The 15,596-nt window shown below is 34.1% G+C and overlaps 1 protein-coding gene across 2 annotated transcripts in view; it reads right to left on the reverse strand.

The window, feature by feature from the left end:
- The window catches only part of SNX29 (sorting nexin 29), a 106,092-nt gene that overhangs the window by 18,510 nt on the left and 71,986 nt on the right, over window positions 1-15,596 (reverse strand). For both annotated transcript variants that reach the window (XR_008747358.1, XM_005241023.4), the window contains exon 19: window positions 3,622-3,762. Coding sequence is in view for 1 of the 2 variants with exons in the window: in XM_005241023.4 (XP_005241080.3) it covers window positions 3,622-3,762 (141 nt within the window). In the remaining variant the exon portion in view is untranslated. The remainder of the gene's footprint in view (window positions 1-3,621; window positions 3,763-15,596) is intronic.

Genomic DNA, 15,596 nt, shown 5'->3' on the forward strand with positions numbered 1-15,596 from the left:
TCCTCAAGCATAAAAGCTAGTTTCTAATCCTACATACATAATTTGTTGAAAGATCATGAACATGAACTGTTCAGATAAACTGTCCCAACTTAAGGCAAAAACACATTAAAACATAACAATTAGAATATAAATATTAGATTCTTAATCCATTGTTTTACAATAGTCAAATATTTTCAGATGTAACTGCTACTTGATGACAATATATATGCAGTAATAAACACTTGATTTTCTCACTTTTAAGAATCCTCATTCAGCTGAAATTCTGCTTTTGTTCTGCATTTTCCCTGTGTCAAACTCTGCAACTTTGCATTTGAACCTGACCTCCCTGATTTCTATTGCAGTAAGCAGGAAAAATACGCATGTAAATTAATAGTTTTTTCTACATTATTCTCTTCTAGCCAAGTTCCCTCCTCAGGGCTCAAATATTTTGCATAGCAAAACAATGGATAGTATTTTGTGACTCTGCAGCAGTGGTTCTAGGTCATTCTGTAGAGCATGGTGTCCTCTTGTGGTCTCGGAGGTTCCCTCAATCTGAGACACGCAACTGAACACCAAATTTAGTGCTGGGTATTTAAGGGAGAAATCAGTTACAGCAAAACCCTCTTTCAGTGCACTAATATTTAGATATTTACTAAATATTTACTAATATTTAGTAAAAAAACCCCTAAAATTAGTTTAATTTTAGCTAGCCTAAAATTAAACTAATATTTAGAATAAGCATATCACCTTCATTAGCCTCACAGTACCAAACACAGTGTATTGAAGATATGCAATGAGTGACATCAGTCAGGTACAGACCTGAAGGATATAAAAGCACATACCACCATTTTCCAAAAGCTGCAAAATAGTCATTTTTAGCCATTTACATACGGAGGACTATGTTTTACCACTGTGTTATCTGGGCATCTAGTAGCACTGAAGATTTGTGAAGGAGATGAAAACCACAGACTGATGTAAACTGAATAGAGATACTTCTATTAGCAGAATTTAGCTTCTGAAACCGCTCTTCAGGCACTGATTTAATATTCTATTGATTAATCTAGAAATGGCAAGGCAGATGCAATTCTATTAAAAACAGTATAACATCAGAGCGAAAAACTTTCTATGGTAATGTAACAGTATACATAAAAGGGAACATACTTTTGTAGCCACTAAAGTTAAAAAAGTATTGAAAACAGTAGATTGATAATATCTCTTCTACTGTTTATTACCAAACATTTGCACGTCTAACATCCTGCACAAATCCCTCATCCTAAACTGAAAGTTCTACAGAATTCCAAGACAGACATTCCCACATGAATTAATTTTACATGGAGTTTTTTAACATTCCATTTACTTCAACTTGCTCTGTCACGGAAAAAAGGGCCATCTCAAGGCCATTAACTCATCTCATTCAGTCACACAGTGCAATGTGTTCCAAGGAGCTACTACTTTTGCTGGATCTGCAGGGTAATTGTTCCTGAAGCATGATTCACCACGCCACAGAAAACCATGCAATATTCCTAAATGCAATATGTACCATGACATGGTACTAAAAATAGTACCACTAAAAGGACCAAAATTTGCCTACGCAATGTACTGTGGAAATAAACTCTTGTGTGATAAACTGAGGTAAGCTCTTGCAAAGCTGATGTGAAAGCACTATTTTGTGACTTGTAAGATATTTACAGCAGGTACCCAGAAATATAATCACTAATCAATTCCAATTATACAACTAGCTTATGTCTCATCATAGGAGTCTTTCAGGAGTGCAATGGATGGCACCCATTTCTTTCTGTAAAGAACAGATCTCTGAAAAAGTATCTTATATGACAGAAAGTGATCGTGGGCTTAAGCATGATTACGGTAGAATTTTGGCCCAAAGCTAAAGCACTGAAAGAATAAGCAATGCAAATTTTTTAATGAGTTGCTCAACTGATAATTTTGTACGCATCAGTTGTGCAACTGAAATTGTAATTCAATTAGTATTTAAAGTAATTAAGGATGAAAGACTATCAAAAAAAGCTTAAAAGAAGGCTTTTGTAATTTATTGAAGAGGCTGATACTCCATCACTTCAAAAAAGAATTCATTATGTAACAAAGAAAATACATTGCTTTATTACAAAACTATCCATTGAAAATGAAATGAAAAACGCATGATCTAATATATAGAAAAAAGCAGAAAAGCTTTCATAAGTACTTTCATTTACTAGTTCAGTGGGCAATGAACAACTACATTAACTCTGGACTTTATGCCAAGCAAACAGACTTACAGATTTTATTGAAAAATTCCAGATATATTTGTATCACCACCGCTTATTCCAGATTATATGCATCACTACTCCCTTCGTATCATGTGTGCCAAGCTTAACTACTCATTTTTATGGAACACATGGGAAATTATTTGAAGTCAGATCAGAGTTACTATTTTTAAACATTCACTGACATCTGAATGCCATTAAGAAGTTTATATATATTATTTTTTCTATTTATTTTTTAAATTTTGTATTACTTCATATGAATCATCAATTATGATTTTTTTCCTATCATGGACAAGTTGCAACAGATATAATTACATGATTCTGGCATTTTAGTGATACATGTATTAATGTGGTCTTAGGTCAAATAAAATGTCATTAAGATCTTGAAGTATTTCAGTCATCATGTCAGCTTTCTTTTGATGACTTCACTGATCACTATGGTTGGTGCTTCTTAGATATTTGATACAAGAACTCAGTGATAATATGGCAAAAAAAAAAAAAAAACCAAAGGGGAAAATCCCATATAAAAGCTAACAAATTTGATTAACATTAGCAATGTTGATTTAAGCACCCAGTGGTTTCATAGAGATGTTTTTAGTCATAAGCATGTTTTAAATGTTTTACTTATGATAAATAATTTTTTCAGATCATTCTTACACTTTGATTACTTCTCAATCCTTACTGGTTTTATGGTATATATTGCAATGGGTATTTAAGCTCTTGAACTTCTTCATGTTTTGGTGATTAAGGACTCAATTACATGATACTACATATTTACTACATACTTAGTACAATATTTCCTGTATTTCTTGCAAAATCCCTGTGAAAGGAAAACGCAGGAAGGCCCATTTTAAAATGGGAGAACTAAAACACAAAGACACAGATTATGGGAATTAAGAACCCAAATGCCTTCAAAAAGCTGGTTCAAAGAACTTACAACAATTGGTGAACAGCACAGGAAATGTAATGAGTTTAGACTGATACTTTTTAAAGTTTACAGAGATATTTAATTAATTACTGATCGGTGTTAATAGCTGACATTTATTGAAAATAATGGAGTAAAAAATTACATTTTACATATACAGCTGTCCGGTACAGTTATGGGGGTTTTGTGCATTTGTCTACTGTATATGTCATCAGTATTTCATTTAACCAAAAGAGTTTCCTTTTAAGTGAGTAGAAAAATCAATGCATTAACTATATTATCAGTGAATCTGCAGCTGATGAGTGCTGTCTGTATAAAAATAGCAGGGACTGTCTAGCACAGTGTAAAAATAGTGTAAAAAATATCTATGACAGTCACATCTTTTTTGTGTGTGTGTGGACAGGAAAGGTTTTTTTTTCCCCAACTCTTGCTGATACTATAAGTTCTTTTAAGTACCTTGTTTCCAATGGCCTTTTTTGGTGGAAAGTTAAAAGTCCTCACTTGCTGGTATTTATTCTGTAACTTATGATGCAAGCTTCTGAACTCTGCGTATCTTCGATAAACATTCCATTCATCATCCTTTATCCTAATATACACCTGCAAAATACAGATACGGAAGGAAACAATTTAAAGACAAACCATTGAGCTAATATATTCCCTTTACTCTTTACAGCTTCATGGCTTAACACCTTCACATTCATGATGAAATGGTACCAGCATTTCCAGGATTACTTACTCATAGATACATCTCTGACTGTATATTTGCTGTTTCTGTTGTACAGGTCAATCTTCTCCCTTCGTCCTTCTCCTTCTCTTTTCCTCTTTTTTTATTATATCAAACAAGACAAACATAGCTTGCTCATTTTAACAAGACTCTGGGGCAAACATGGTAGCACTTTTTGTTACCATGGTTTCCAGCATATTCTTTTAGCCAGTGACCAAAGGAAAAAATATTTTTATACCACTATAAAATTGATTTCTATGTACTCAAAACAATTTTTCAACTTTGTAAATTAGCTTTGCAGCATCAGAATTGCAAAACATGATTTTACCCAAAGTATGAAATTTAATTTACTTTCTAAAAAAAATTACATTGAAAACTAAACTAGAAATTTTATTGTTTGGAAAATAAACACAGTTCATTCTTTCTGTTTGTATAGGACATTAAGTATAATTTAACACAGCTGTAGTTTTTGTGATTTTCTGTTTTTGTTTGCCACTGAATTATTTCATGAGCATATTACCAATTACATGCTAAATATTCATGTTCTCTAGGAACATTTCATGCAGAAGTGAAATATACTTACAGAAAGCTGAGATTTCATTCATTACTAGGCAATAACCTTTCCTCTACTGAAACAAGCCCACAGTTTTAAAGAATGCTGAAATAGCACAAGTCAGAAACTATAAACCAAGCATCAAAACTCAAGATCCAGACTGACCCTTTCCTTAGCTGCTTCTGTGGAATCTGTAGCTCATTCATTCTCATGTGTGAGTTTATCTCAGTATTTTGCATCACAAATTAAGCTGGAATAGTACTGATGACACTGCATTGCCTTGCTTCTCAAAAAAACCCCAGTAATTTAGTAAATTGTAAGGCAAGTATCAGGAGAATGCTTATGTAAAAAAGCAACAAGATCTACCACACACAGTGGGCAGTAACTGTATTTTCATGAATGCTAGGAAAAAATGAAATTTGGATTTTGAATCCAACATGGAATTGTAGCTTCTCGTGATGACTGAAACATTAACATGGTCCTTTCTCCTCTAGATTTGCCAGGTGCTTAGGAAAAATAAAATTTTACTAAGGACTCATGGTATTTCAGAGATCCAGTGATGTCTTGTCTTCTCCCACAGAAGCAGCTTACGCAGCCTTCCTTTGGTTTGGTCTCAAATTTATAGAAGGCTTCTGTCTTGCCACAAAACAAAATACACCATGCAACTTCTGCCAAACTATTTCACTGTAGAAAAATATTCATATATTCATATATTCATATTATTTGATTCTATTGAATAACAAGTGTATTTTGGGGTTACTATATATTTCATCATGTTTCATGATGATGACAAAAAATTAAATTAATATAGTAATTCCAAAATTAGCACTTCTAAGAATACAAAAGATTCAGAGTATTGTGTGAAGTACAAATGTGTATCTAAACACAAATCCAACTAGTTTTGGTACAAGAATTCAGATAGTGTAATGATGGAACCACTACAACAGGTCTACAAGAAGTATTCAGACCTCCTTTCATTTTGAAAGTAAAGCCTGGATAAAGATAATTAAACACCTACAGGACCACCTGTTTTAACAATTCAGTTCATCTCTGAAAATCCATGAAGGGAAATATGAAATGCAAGTATTTTGCGTATTTTCAATAAAGTTAATTTAATGTAGTAAAAACTGTATTACATATTCTTTATTCACCCAGCTCTAACCTTTCTCCCTCCCTGCGCTCACTTCAACCAGCATACTGACTGAAATTTTTTATACATTCCCAAGATTCATTTCAGCTTCCCTGCAGGGGGCAGGGATGACAAAAAAGCTTGAATTATTTTTAACCAAGTTATTTAATATGGAAATCCTAATTTAACTGAGCAGTTATCTTTGCACATGTGATGCAGTGAATCACACAGTTCAGTATTACCTGATAATCTGTAACCTACAGTTAAATAATTAAGGAATCCAGTACACTGTAATTGGAATTTTTAAGGACTGCAAAAACATAGATTAATTTCTTAGATAAAACTGCTAACAAAATTCTTCCTGTTCTATGTACATCAATATTGATTTCTTTTAGACAGTAAGAAATGAAAATGTAACAACTGTGCCATATTGAATTTATTGACAATCACATAATAGAGTATGAAAGGCATATTAAAGTTCATGATGCAATACACATTTAAAGCTTTGTTATCTCAACAGGGAATACTATTCACAAGCCGAGATACTTCAAGACACTTAATGCAAATTCAGTTGGGAAATCAAACAAAGTAAATCCTAAATATAAAACTGCTTGGATAAACTTATTCTAGGCTAGTCATATAAGGCATATAGTTAGTCTCATTTAAAACAAATACAGATCATACAACTTAATCACAGGAATAACACGGAACAATTATCTTTGTAGACAGAATTTAAAAATAGTACTGAATCAAGCAACTTGAGATGCACTGTTTGAAATTGTCTTAGAAGTCATTATGACTATTCCTACTACCTTTAATGTATCCACAATTTCATTCATGCTGTTTTAATCAGAAATGGAATCTGTAGCTGCCAAGTACATTTTTGTGCATGTTTGTCCCAAATAATTATGCTGCACCCTAGGGCAGCACTACTTTCTACTACTGAAAATACCTTAAAAAATGACACAAATACAGAACAGTATTTTAAGATCATGTTATAAGAAGTTGAAAGGACTACTCTTAGGCTCACTATCTGATCAATTTAAAAATCAATTCCAAATCACCACATTTCCTTTCAAATGCCCATGTTTTCCAGAAATCCACTTCCTAACCTAATTAAGTAATTTTCAAGGTAAAGAAAATTTACAGACCAAATCGAAATCACCACTAGACTGCTTGTTGGACTGTAGACAAAAGATACTACTTCAATATTCTTTTGTATATAAAAAAAAATTAATTCAGTAGCTTTTGCTTGTAACTTAGGAGCACTTTCCAATTGGGTCTGCTATATAAAGTCTGATAGGTAACTTTTTTGTAGCTATGATTTACAGCAGCTGAAAATAAAAATTTCAGTTATTAAGTATATATAATTAATTAGTCTGTTATTTTCTCATCACAAACATGTTTAAAGTCAAAGACTTGAAGAGAAATAGCAAAAACAGTAGTAATTTCCTATTTTGTTTCTCAGCCAACTACCTGCTATCTTAATATTATTGAAATGTCAAAAAACTTCTGAAAACAGATTTGAAAACACTAGTTTAATGACTGCATGCTGAAATGAATAAATCCTACTCCCATGGTACTGGTTTTTGTGCCAAAAGTTTCTTTAATATGTTAAGGAATCTTTAAGCAGTTGAGTAAAAAATGCTGTTAACAAATCCCAATAACAGACTAGTAATTATTCACACAGTTCATCACTACTTGTGTATAAAAGCCTGAGGAGTAGAAAGGACAAATGCCAAAATTCCAACTCGCTTCAGTTCCATTGCACCTTCACAGATTAAATGCCTATACTCAACACTCGTTCTTCAGGTGTGCAGAAGTCTACAATGGGCTCCCTTCATTTTGGATGCAAAATATATGTTGGTATATTTAGGATTCACTTTTTGGGTCTCAAGCATTGTAGATAGAAAGAGATACTGAATGGAATATTAGAGAATCTTCTGTTGCAATGACATTCATTGTTATAGAAATATCAGATTAAGTAACAGAAAGGAACTTCCCTAAACCAAGTTATTCCTGAATCTTCCCTACAAATGTGTCACACATTTCCTGGTAAGATGATCTGAATACATAATGAAAAATGAAATTCTAGCCAGAGAACTCTGTGCATGGGAGCTCCACAAATACAAACCTGCTGAAGTTAAAGACCCTGTGAATCTATATCCCATTCCAGAGGCAACAAAAATGTCAGGAGAGAGAAAATGCTAATGGAAGGTAAGCAGTGAAACTCTACTAAACCGTATACAAAGTTCAATGGCACAAGGTGCGAGAGAAGTCAGAACATTTCAGCAGTAGAACACTTCAAAGGACATAACGAATACAGAGAAAGTTTGTAAAGAATCAGTGATATACTGGACAAAGTCATAGTTTTTCTTACCAGAATGAAAAAAAACTATGATGGGCAGTATAGGGAATGTAAATGAGACTGATCAACACTAAGGAAGCTACTGTGACTGCCGCTGAACTCAGCATTATTGGGGTGGGTGGGAGGGCAGACAAAACAGAAGGAGCTGAGAGAAAAACTATTATTTCTGCATTATTGTATTTCTAGTGTATTACTGTATTTCTAACTTCCTTTCCCTCATTAATAAAACAGGGTTTTCTAGAAATCCTCTTGTTTGTTACACAGGCCTTTAAAATCAATGCCCAAGCATGCAACAACAAAAACAAGAAATCAGCAACTGCTTTGGTAGAGAATGCAATCAGCATGAATACAAAAACGTAACACACAAAGTGGCACCATACTTTTTTCTGAACTTGACTGGTGAAAGTTTTCTTTACATTTGCTTTTAAATAACACTTCAAAAAATTCTGGAATATCATTGGTCCATAGTTTTACCACAACACTTCATTACTCAGTACAGAAAGAAAAAGGAAAGTAGACATGAAGCAGCAGAGATGCTTTAATTTTTTTGCTAGAATTTCGTTCTTGGTAAAGGAGCTATAAAATATTTCCATAAAATGGGAATATTTGCTTCAGATACAGGAATATCTACTTAGATAGAACAGATTAAGATAAAAAAAGATGAGAAGATTAATAATCAAACCTGCTCACGCTAACAGAACATATATATCTTAAGCAGCATATTGCTAGGACTCAGCAGGATAAACCAATGAATGAATGACAGTTCTTAAATGGATTTTATGCATCTCCTAAGACTGGCAATGTGAACATTATGGGGGGATGGGAGAAGAGATTGTACAGGGAGGGACACGTTATGTGCTTAACTTTGCCTCTTTTTTTTTTCCCCTAGACAGGACAAAGTGAGGTTGGAGCAAATAAAAAAGTTACATAGAACAGACTGTTCCTCTGACTACCTAGGTTGATACATCTGTTCTAACACTTTGTTGGGTTAGAAAAGCCAACAAAAACCATGCCAGGAGATGATATGGATGAAGTTCAAACTGCAGTAATTTCAGCCTTTCCCCTTCTTATAGGCAGACTCTACCACCAAAATCTTGCATCTCCTTTACCTCTCACCTTTGAAATACTCAATTTAAATAATTATATATTGTATTATATAATCATAATTTCATGTAAGGTCCAAACTGCAAGACTTGTAATGTCCCCAAATTACCTTCTAAACTACTAAAATTATTTTCTAAAATACCGTAATCCTACTGTGACCCACATTATCTTCTACCAATCTTAACAGTAGGGATAATTTCTCTTTTATTCTTGCAAAAAGTAATCTACTAAACAGCATAAAAAACATCCTCTTCTGCTACAACTACTGAGAGGGAACATCAAGCACGAGACAGGGACTTGTAGAAGTCTAGTTCAGAATTACTGATGGAGAGCTGGAAGTAGTAAGAGGGGAGACAAGATTTCATCTGCATCTAAAGTTCTCCTCAACTACCTAACCCACTCATTTTCACTGCTTTCGCTATGAGTTTCCCATTTATAAAATAAACCCACCTATTTCAGAATGTCTGTTCAATTTATTTATGATATAAAGGAGAGAAAAGACTAAAGAGAAATAATTTCAGTGCTCGGAAATATTAGGCAAAACTTGTTAATATCAATAAAATTTATCTACTGATTCTCTACATTTACTGAGTTTGCTGTTACAGACATTATAGAAGCCTGGAATATTCATTGCAACAACCCCCAAGTAACTGTTAATGTAACATTTGGTTAAACAAACCTTATAACCCATGATATTTCCAGAAAACGAAACTGCCAGTACTTCCATAAAGTATTGCTAACGTAATCTAAGAAAAATGACAGACCAGTCTTTCTGTGGAAAGAAGAAAATGCATTCATTTTAACCTGAGGTGCAACAGGTTCTGGGATGAGCTTCTAGAACTACTACTTGTTCTGTTTCTCAAATATTGGTTTATGATGATAATAAAGTTTTAAAAATCCTTAAAACTGACTCAACTGTAATGTATATCTTAATTATTCAGGAACACTAAGCTAAAGAGATTTTGATCAAAATTTACAATTTAAGAAATAATTGTTTTCAGGGAACTGGACTTTCTTTTTTTCCTATTTCATAGCATGCTTTTCTGAGAGGAGTAATGTGTTTCAATTTATTTAGGAAGCTTTTCTCAAAATTATTTCTGCACTCAAACCATATAGAAGTAGTAAAAGGTATGAAACCGAAGGGGAAGTAAATAGCAAAAAAGGAAGAACCAGTAATATTTCTTGACTTTATAGGACAATGGGATTCTGTTTAGAATATAAATTCAAGCTGAATTCTCCAAAGTTACCTTTGAAGTGTGAGAAAAGAATACAAACGCAAGTTATATTTTGACACAGCTGCAGGACTGCATTTATGGTTAAGTTCCTGCTTTGAAAATGATCCAATTTAAGAATTTCTGCATAATGAAAAACAAACGGAACAATGAAACTTTTCAGCTGTGATATGAGCAGCTTTTTGTGTGCCTTTCTATGTACAGAGAACAGAAATTAAAGTGAACAAGCTTTTATCTCAATAAGACCATTTTACCTACTTGCGCATAGACTACAAATACTGTATTTTCTTATGTTACATCTTCAAAGTTTTGATATTTAGTTCATAAAAATGAACAATATAACGTCAAATATATGAGAGAATGCACATGAAAGCATGGACCTTAAGAACAACCAATATTGTTCTACTAAACAGAAATATGTCATGCATTTTAGGCCTATCCACTCAATTACATACGTGCAGAAGTATGTTCACTGTGTTTCTGTAGCCACAGTTCTGTTTCTATTCACCAAAAACAGCACTAAAGTGACAAAAGCAGTATGCCTATGCTTTTGCTGGAAGAAATAAAAAATGTATTTATTCCAAATACAAAGCAAATCAGCACAGAAGACTTCATTCAATAACATAATTAGCTCTTTTTGACAGTGAAATGTTACTTATAATACCAAAAAATAATTAACACCATTTCACAAACATGCACTTTGAACTGATACAGTCGCTGCAATGCATGACAACCACTGCAGTGAAAGAAGTTTCTGCAGGGGAGAGTATAGGTAAAACGACAGAACTGCTGGCTTTTTCTCCAAATATCGTATTTTGGGTGCTCTGGCCAGGGAAAGGAGGATACCTCACCGATCAGTTTGTAAATACGGTAACTATTATTTATTCTAGATATTTATTGGATAAAAATTATTATCTTCTTTCTGTAGTAGGTATGAAGTAAATTGAAAATTTAATTTCTACTTTGATTTTCTTAGTATTTTTTGCATCCAGATTAGCATATCTATAAGCATAACAGTGTATTAAGTTGTATTACGATTTCCTTTACAAAAATAAATAAAAGTCTCTGAGGACTGATCTCACCTTTGTATACTCCCTCCATCCCAGCGATTTGAATTTTTTTCTCCTTTACCTGCTTTTATGCTTCTCTGATGCTTCCTCCTGACACAGGTCCCATTACAGAAAAAGTGGGACATTCAACTTTTTTGGTTCATGCACTCTCAAACCACTCTCTTTCAAAATGCCACATGCCTCATCTTTCTCTCAAATTCTCCCAATCATTCTAGACCATTTTCTTCTCTGCTTGCCCTGAGCTGCTCTGAGATGGAATATGATTAGAAGACTATTTCCTTCTCCTTTTTGCTTGCTTCGTACTGCAGCTGCTGAAGTAATCCAATTCCTCATATATAAGGGAAACGAAAATCAGCTTTGGGTTTGAAATGTTGCCTACTTTTCAACTACTTTAACTGTCTATCCACTGTCTTCCATTGTTAAGATTTCTACCTTTGATGAAATACTAAGGCTATGCTGGCTCATGTATAAACTAAAGGTCGACAGTAACATCCGGCAGATCCCAGACTTTGCTTTCACTGTTTCATCTCTCACCCAAAGAATTTGCTGGGCACTCTCCCCTTCAAAAACTGTTGAGCATCAGATACTGTTCTCTTCCGTGTCTTTTATGATGCATTTCTGTGAAAATTCTTCCCTCTGTTTAAGCAGGAGCATTCAGGTACTCGCTGTAAGAAAGACACTGAGGTGCTGGAGTATATCCAAAGAAGGACAATGAAGCTGATGAAGGGTCTGGAGCACAAGTCCTGTGAGGAGCCACTGAGGGAACTGGGGTTGTTTAGCCTGGAGAAAAGGAGGCTTAGGGGAGACCTTATCATTCTCTACAACTACCTGAAAGGAGGCTGTAGACAGGTGAGGGTCAGTCTTTTTTCCCAGTTAACAAGCAGTAGCACAAGAGGAAACAGCCTCAAGTTGTACCAGGAAAGGTTTAGATTGGATATTGGGAAACATTCATTCACTGAAAGGGTGGTCAAGCGTTGGAACAGGCTGCCCAGGGAGGTGGTGGAGTCACCATCCCTGCAGCTATTTAAAACATGTGTAGATGTGGCACTTAGGGACATGATTTAGCTGTGGACTTGGCAGTGCGAAGTTAATGGCTGGACTCAATCTTAAAGGTCTTTTCCAACCTAAACAATTTTATGATAATAGCCCCTTCATAGGAAGGTATTATGCTCTTCCATCAGAGAGGAAGCCGAGAGGAAAAACAGCACATCATTGAAAGTAATAGAAAAAGAAATATTTTGAGAAGAGATATTAGTCAATATTAAACAGTAAGACTGAAGAGACTCAAAGGAATAAAAAAGTTGTAAGAGGAGTATGTTTATTGATTATGATCTTAGGGGGTCCTATTCATATGCAAATAGCATCAGTCTTGTCTGATTAGCATATTTCTCTTTAATCTTATTTGGCATAATCTAAAACGTTTATTGCTCCACAAACAAGTAGCGATTCAAATATTGGTATCATTTTAAGAATCACAAAATCTCGGTTTCCTTATCTTAAGTGTCAGCCATTGGTAATTGTAGCAACAAAAGGCATGACTAATGGCATTTGTTGTGTACTTCACAGGAAAGTGGAATCCGAACATATGCAGAAAATAACAAAGATATTCTACACTTGAGAAATAGGATAAAATAATATTATTGCAATAATATATTGCTTCACAGGCACTAAAGAAACTGCAATTAACTATCACCATCTAGAGGTCAAATGTAAATGCAAGTGTTTTTTTTTTATTCTGTCTATCCCGGTGGATATACTAGACAAAAAATTATTTTCTAATGCTAGGCTGACTGAGCAACATCAGCCTCACAAAAAAGGTTCACAAAAAAGATGGGCAGCAAAGTGCATATATCACAAATAACTAGCTGCTTTCTGATGACTGCTAACTAGAGAAGAGAGGATGTGTCTAAGAGAAGACTTGACTTTTGCCAGCATGACCCTGATTTTACAAAGCCACCTAATATTTAGATTACCTGTTTAAAGGACTAGACTTTCTTAACTGTTAGTTAGTACAAAATATATTGGTTTCTTCACACATGGCTAGGTCCTTTAACACTTTTAACTAATCAGTTTACCACTTACAAATAGGCTCACAAAATTTGTAAGAGAATAAACTTTTAAAGCTTCTTCTGGGCTTCAAGTGGATAACTATAATTGTTCTAATGTTCTTGCTAGAAGATACTGTTATGACTGTCTAGTCTGAGCTCCTGTCACAGCCCAAAATTTCATCCAGTATCATCTAAATAATCCTTACAATTTGTTGATTCACAGTAAGGACATCAACTGGTCATCTAATTAATCTTTCTACTCATATGCAAAATTAATTATACTAGTAATCTGTCAGCGCTAATGAATGACAAGACAGTAGTCAAGACACAAACTTTAAGCAAAACAAAGCTGAGCAAGTATAAAGAGAAAGGATGTGCTTCTGAAAACATTAGCGTGAGCTTGCCATGCATAGAAGATAAACACTAGTGGAAGGGAGGAGATTTCCTAATTATACCTATTATTCCTGTTTCAGGACTGAATTACTCATTCTTAGCATAGCATTAAAGACAAGCCATGTTCGGTTAATCCTACCCCATGACCTCCAAGTTTCTCCCATTGTACTGTTACTGCCAAGTATATTGATTTCAACAGTTTAGAAAAATCTTGGGTGAATTATGAAATGTATTTTATTCAGTACACTTAAATATGAACAAAAGGTGTAGTTTTATTTATGCAGAAAAGTTATCTATCATCCGTAATATTGCTATACAGGGATTTCCTCAGAAAGAAGTCACGTCCTTGTGTTTGGATTGATTATTTTTTTTAACTTAAATTAGCTCATTTATTTTCTAGACCCACATAAACTTTCAGTATTCTCAAGACCTGTGGCAAGACGTCTTGCACCCCAATTACACGTTGTGGAGAAAACCGCTGTCACACACTTGTTTTGAAAGTGCAAGCTGGCAGTTTCAATGGATGCTCCAATTTGCATTTTGAAACAGTTAAAAATCTCTCTGTGTCTTTCATTATTTGAAAGATTGCTATCTTACTCCCCTCTCAGTTTTCTTTCTTGCAGGCTAAAAATTTTTAATAAGCTCCTCAAATGAAAAAGCCTCATTTTTTCACCATATTCTTTCCAGTTCTGATATATTTCTTTGGAGAGGACTAGAACTGCACACAGATAAACCAGAGATTATACATGGCATAACAGTTTTCTGGTTTTCTGTCCCTTTTCTAATGATTTCTAACAACTCTCGTTTTAGACTTCTCTAAACCCTTTTAAAAATTGTGTCAGATTACCGACTTTAAAATCTTCTGCTACCTAAGACAGAAGCTATTTATCACTCAGTTTTCAGCTATTTCACCCTTGAATTCCTGGTGAATTGCATGTAGAGATTTATTCTTTATTTGTTCAATAAGATCTTCTACTGGTATTTCATTTAAAACAGACACTCTGCTAATTCTCCACAACGAATAATCCAGAATAGGAATCAGAGTCATAGAATGGTATGGGTTGGAAGGGTCCTTAAAGATCACTTAGTTCCCCCATAACAGCTCCATGGTGAACTGAGATTTTAAAATATGCATTCTTCTGTTACTATTTTATGTTCTGAGACCTTCTTCTTCAGCTTGAATATTTGTCCTGCTGACTTTAGCAAGTGGCCTTTTCCTGACACGTACAAAAGAGACTATTAGATTTTATGCCTTTTGCAAGTTGTAAGAGGCCTGTAACACTGTATCTACTTTTTTCCTCCAGAATGTGTACATTCCTCTATTTTACTTTGGAGGCAACTTAAATGCTTTGATATTTTAAAATTTATTTTATTTACTGCTACTTAGCCATCCTTCTCTTGGTTTTCCCCTCTGTTTTTAAAAATGGGTTACGCATTTCCTGTGAGCAATATCCAAGTTTTTAAATAGTCTCCATTATGCCTGCAAACCATCTTAGCTACCCTTTTAGGGTTTTTTTTAACCATCTTCCAAATTTTTTCCCTCATTCTCTTTTTTCCAGTTAAATATTACAGTAATGAATTTTTGCTTTTGTTGCTCCTTTTACAATAGAGTTTAAATTAATTAGGTTTAGTTTATTTAAATACCTATTCCCATCTCAAACATCTGATTTTCTTTATATGTAAACCTTCCTCTACTTTTCAGTTTATAAATTTTATGATCTTCAAGTGCCAGTAACTGAGTCCTGGCATTTAAATGCATCCCTCATGTGAAAATTTCCTTTATTCCAGAAATATATCCAAATCTTGATGA

Source organism: Falco peregrinus, chromosome 5 (assembly GCF_023634155.1).
Source record: "Falco peregrinus isolate bFalPer1 chromosome 5, bFalPer1.pri, whole genome shotgun sequence".
Classification (NCBI taxonomy): Eukaryota; Metazoa; Chordata; class Aves; order Falconiformes; family Falconidae; genus Falco; species Falco peregrinus.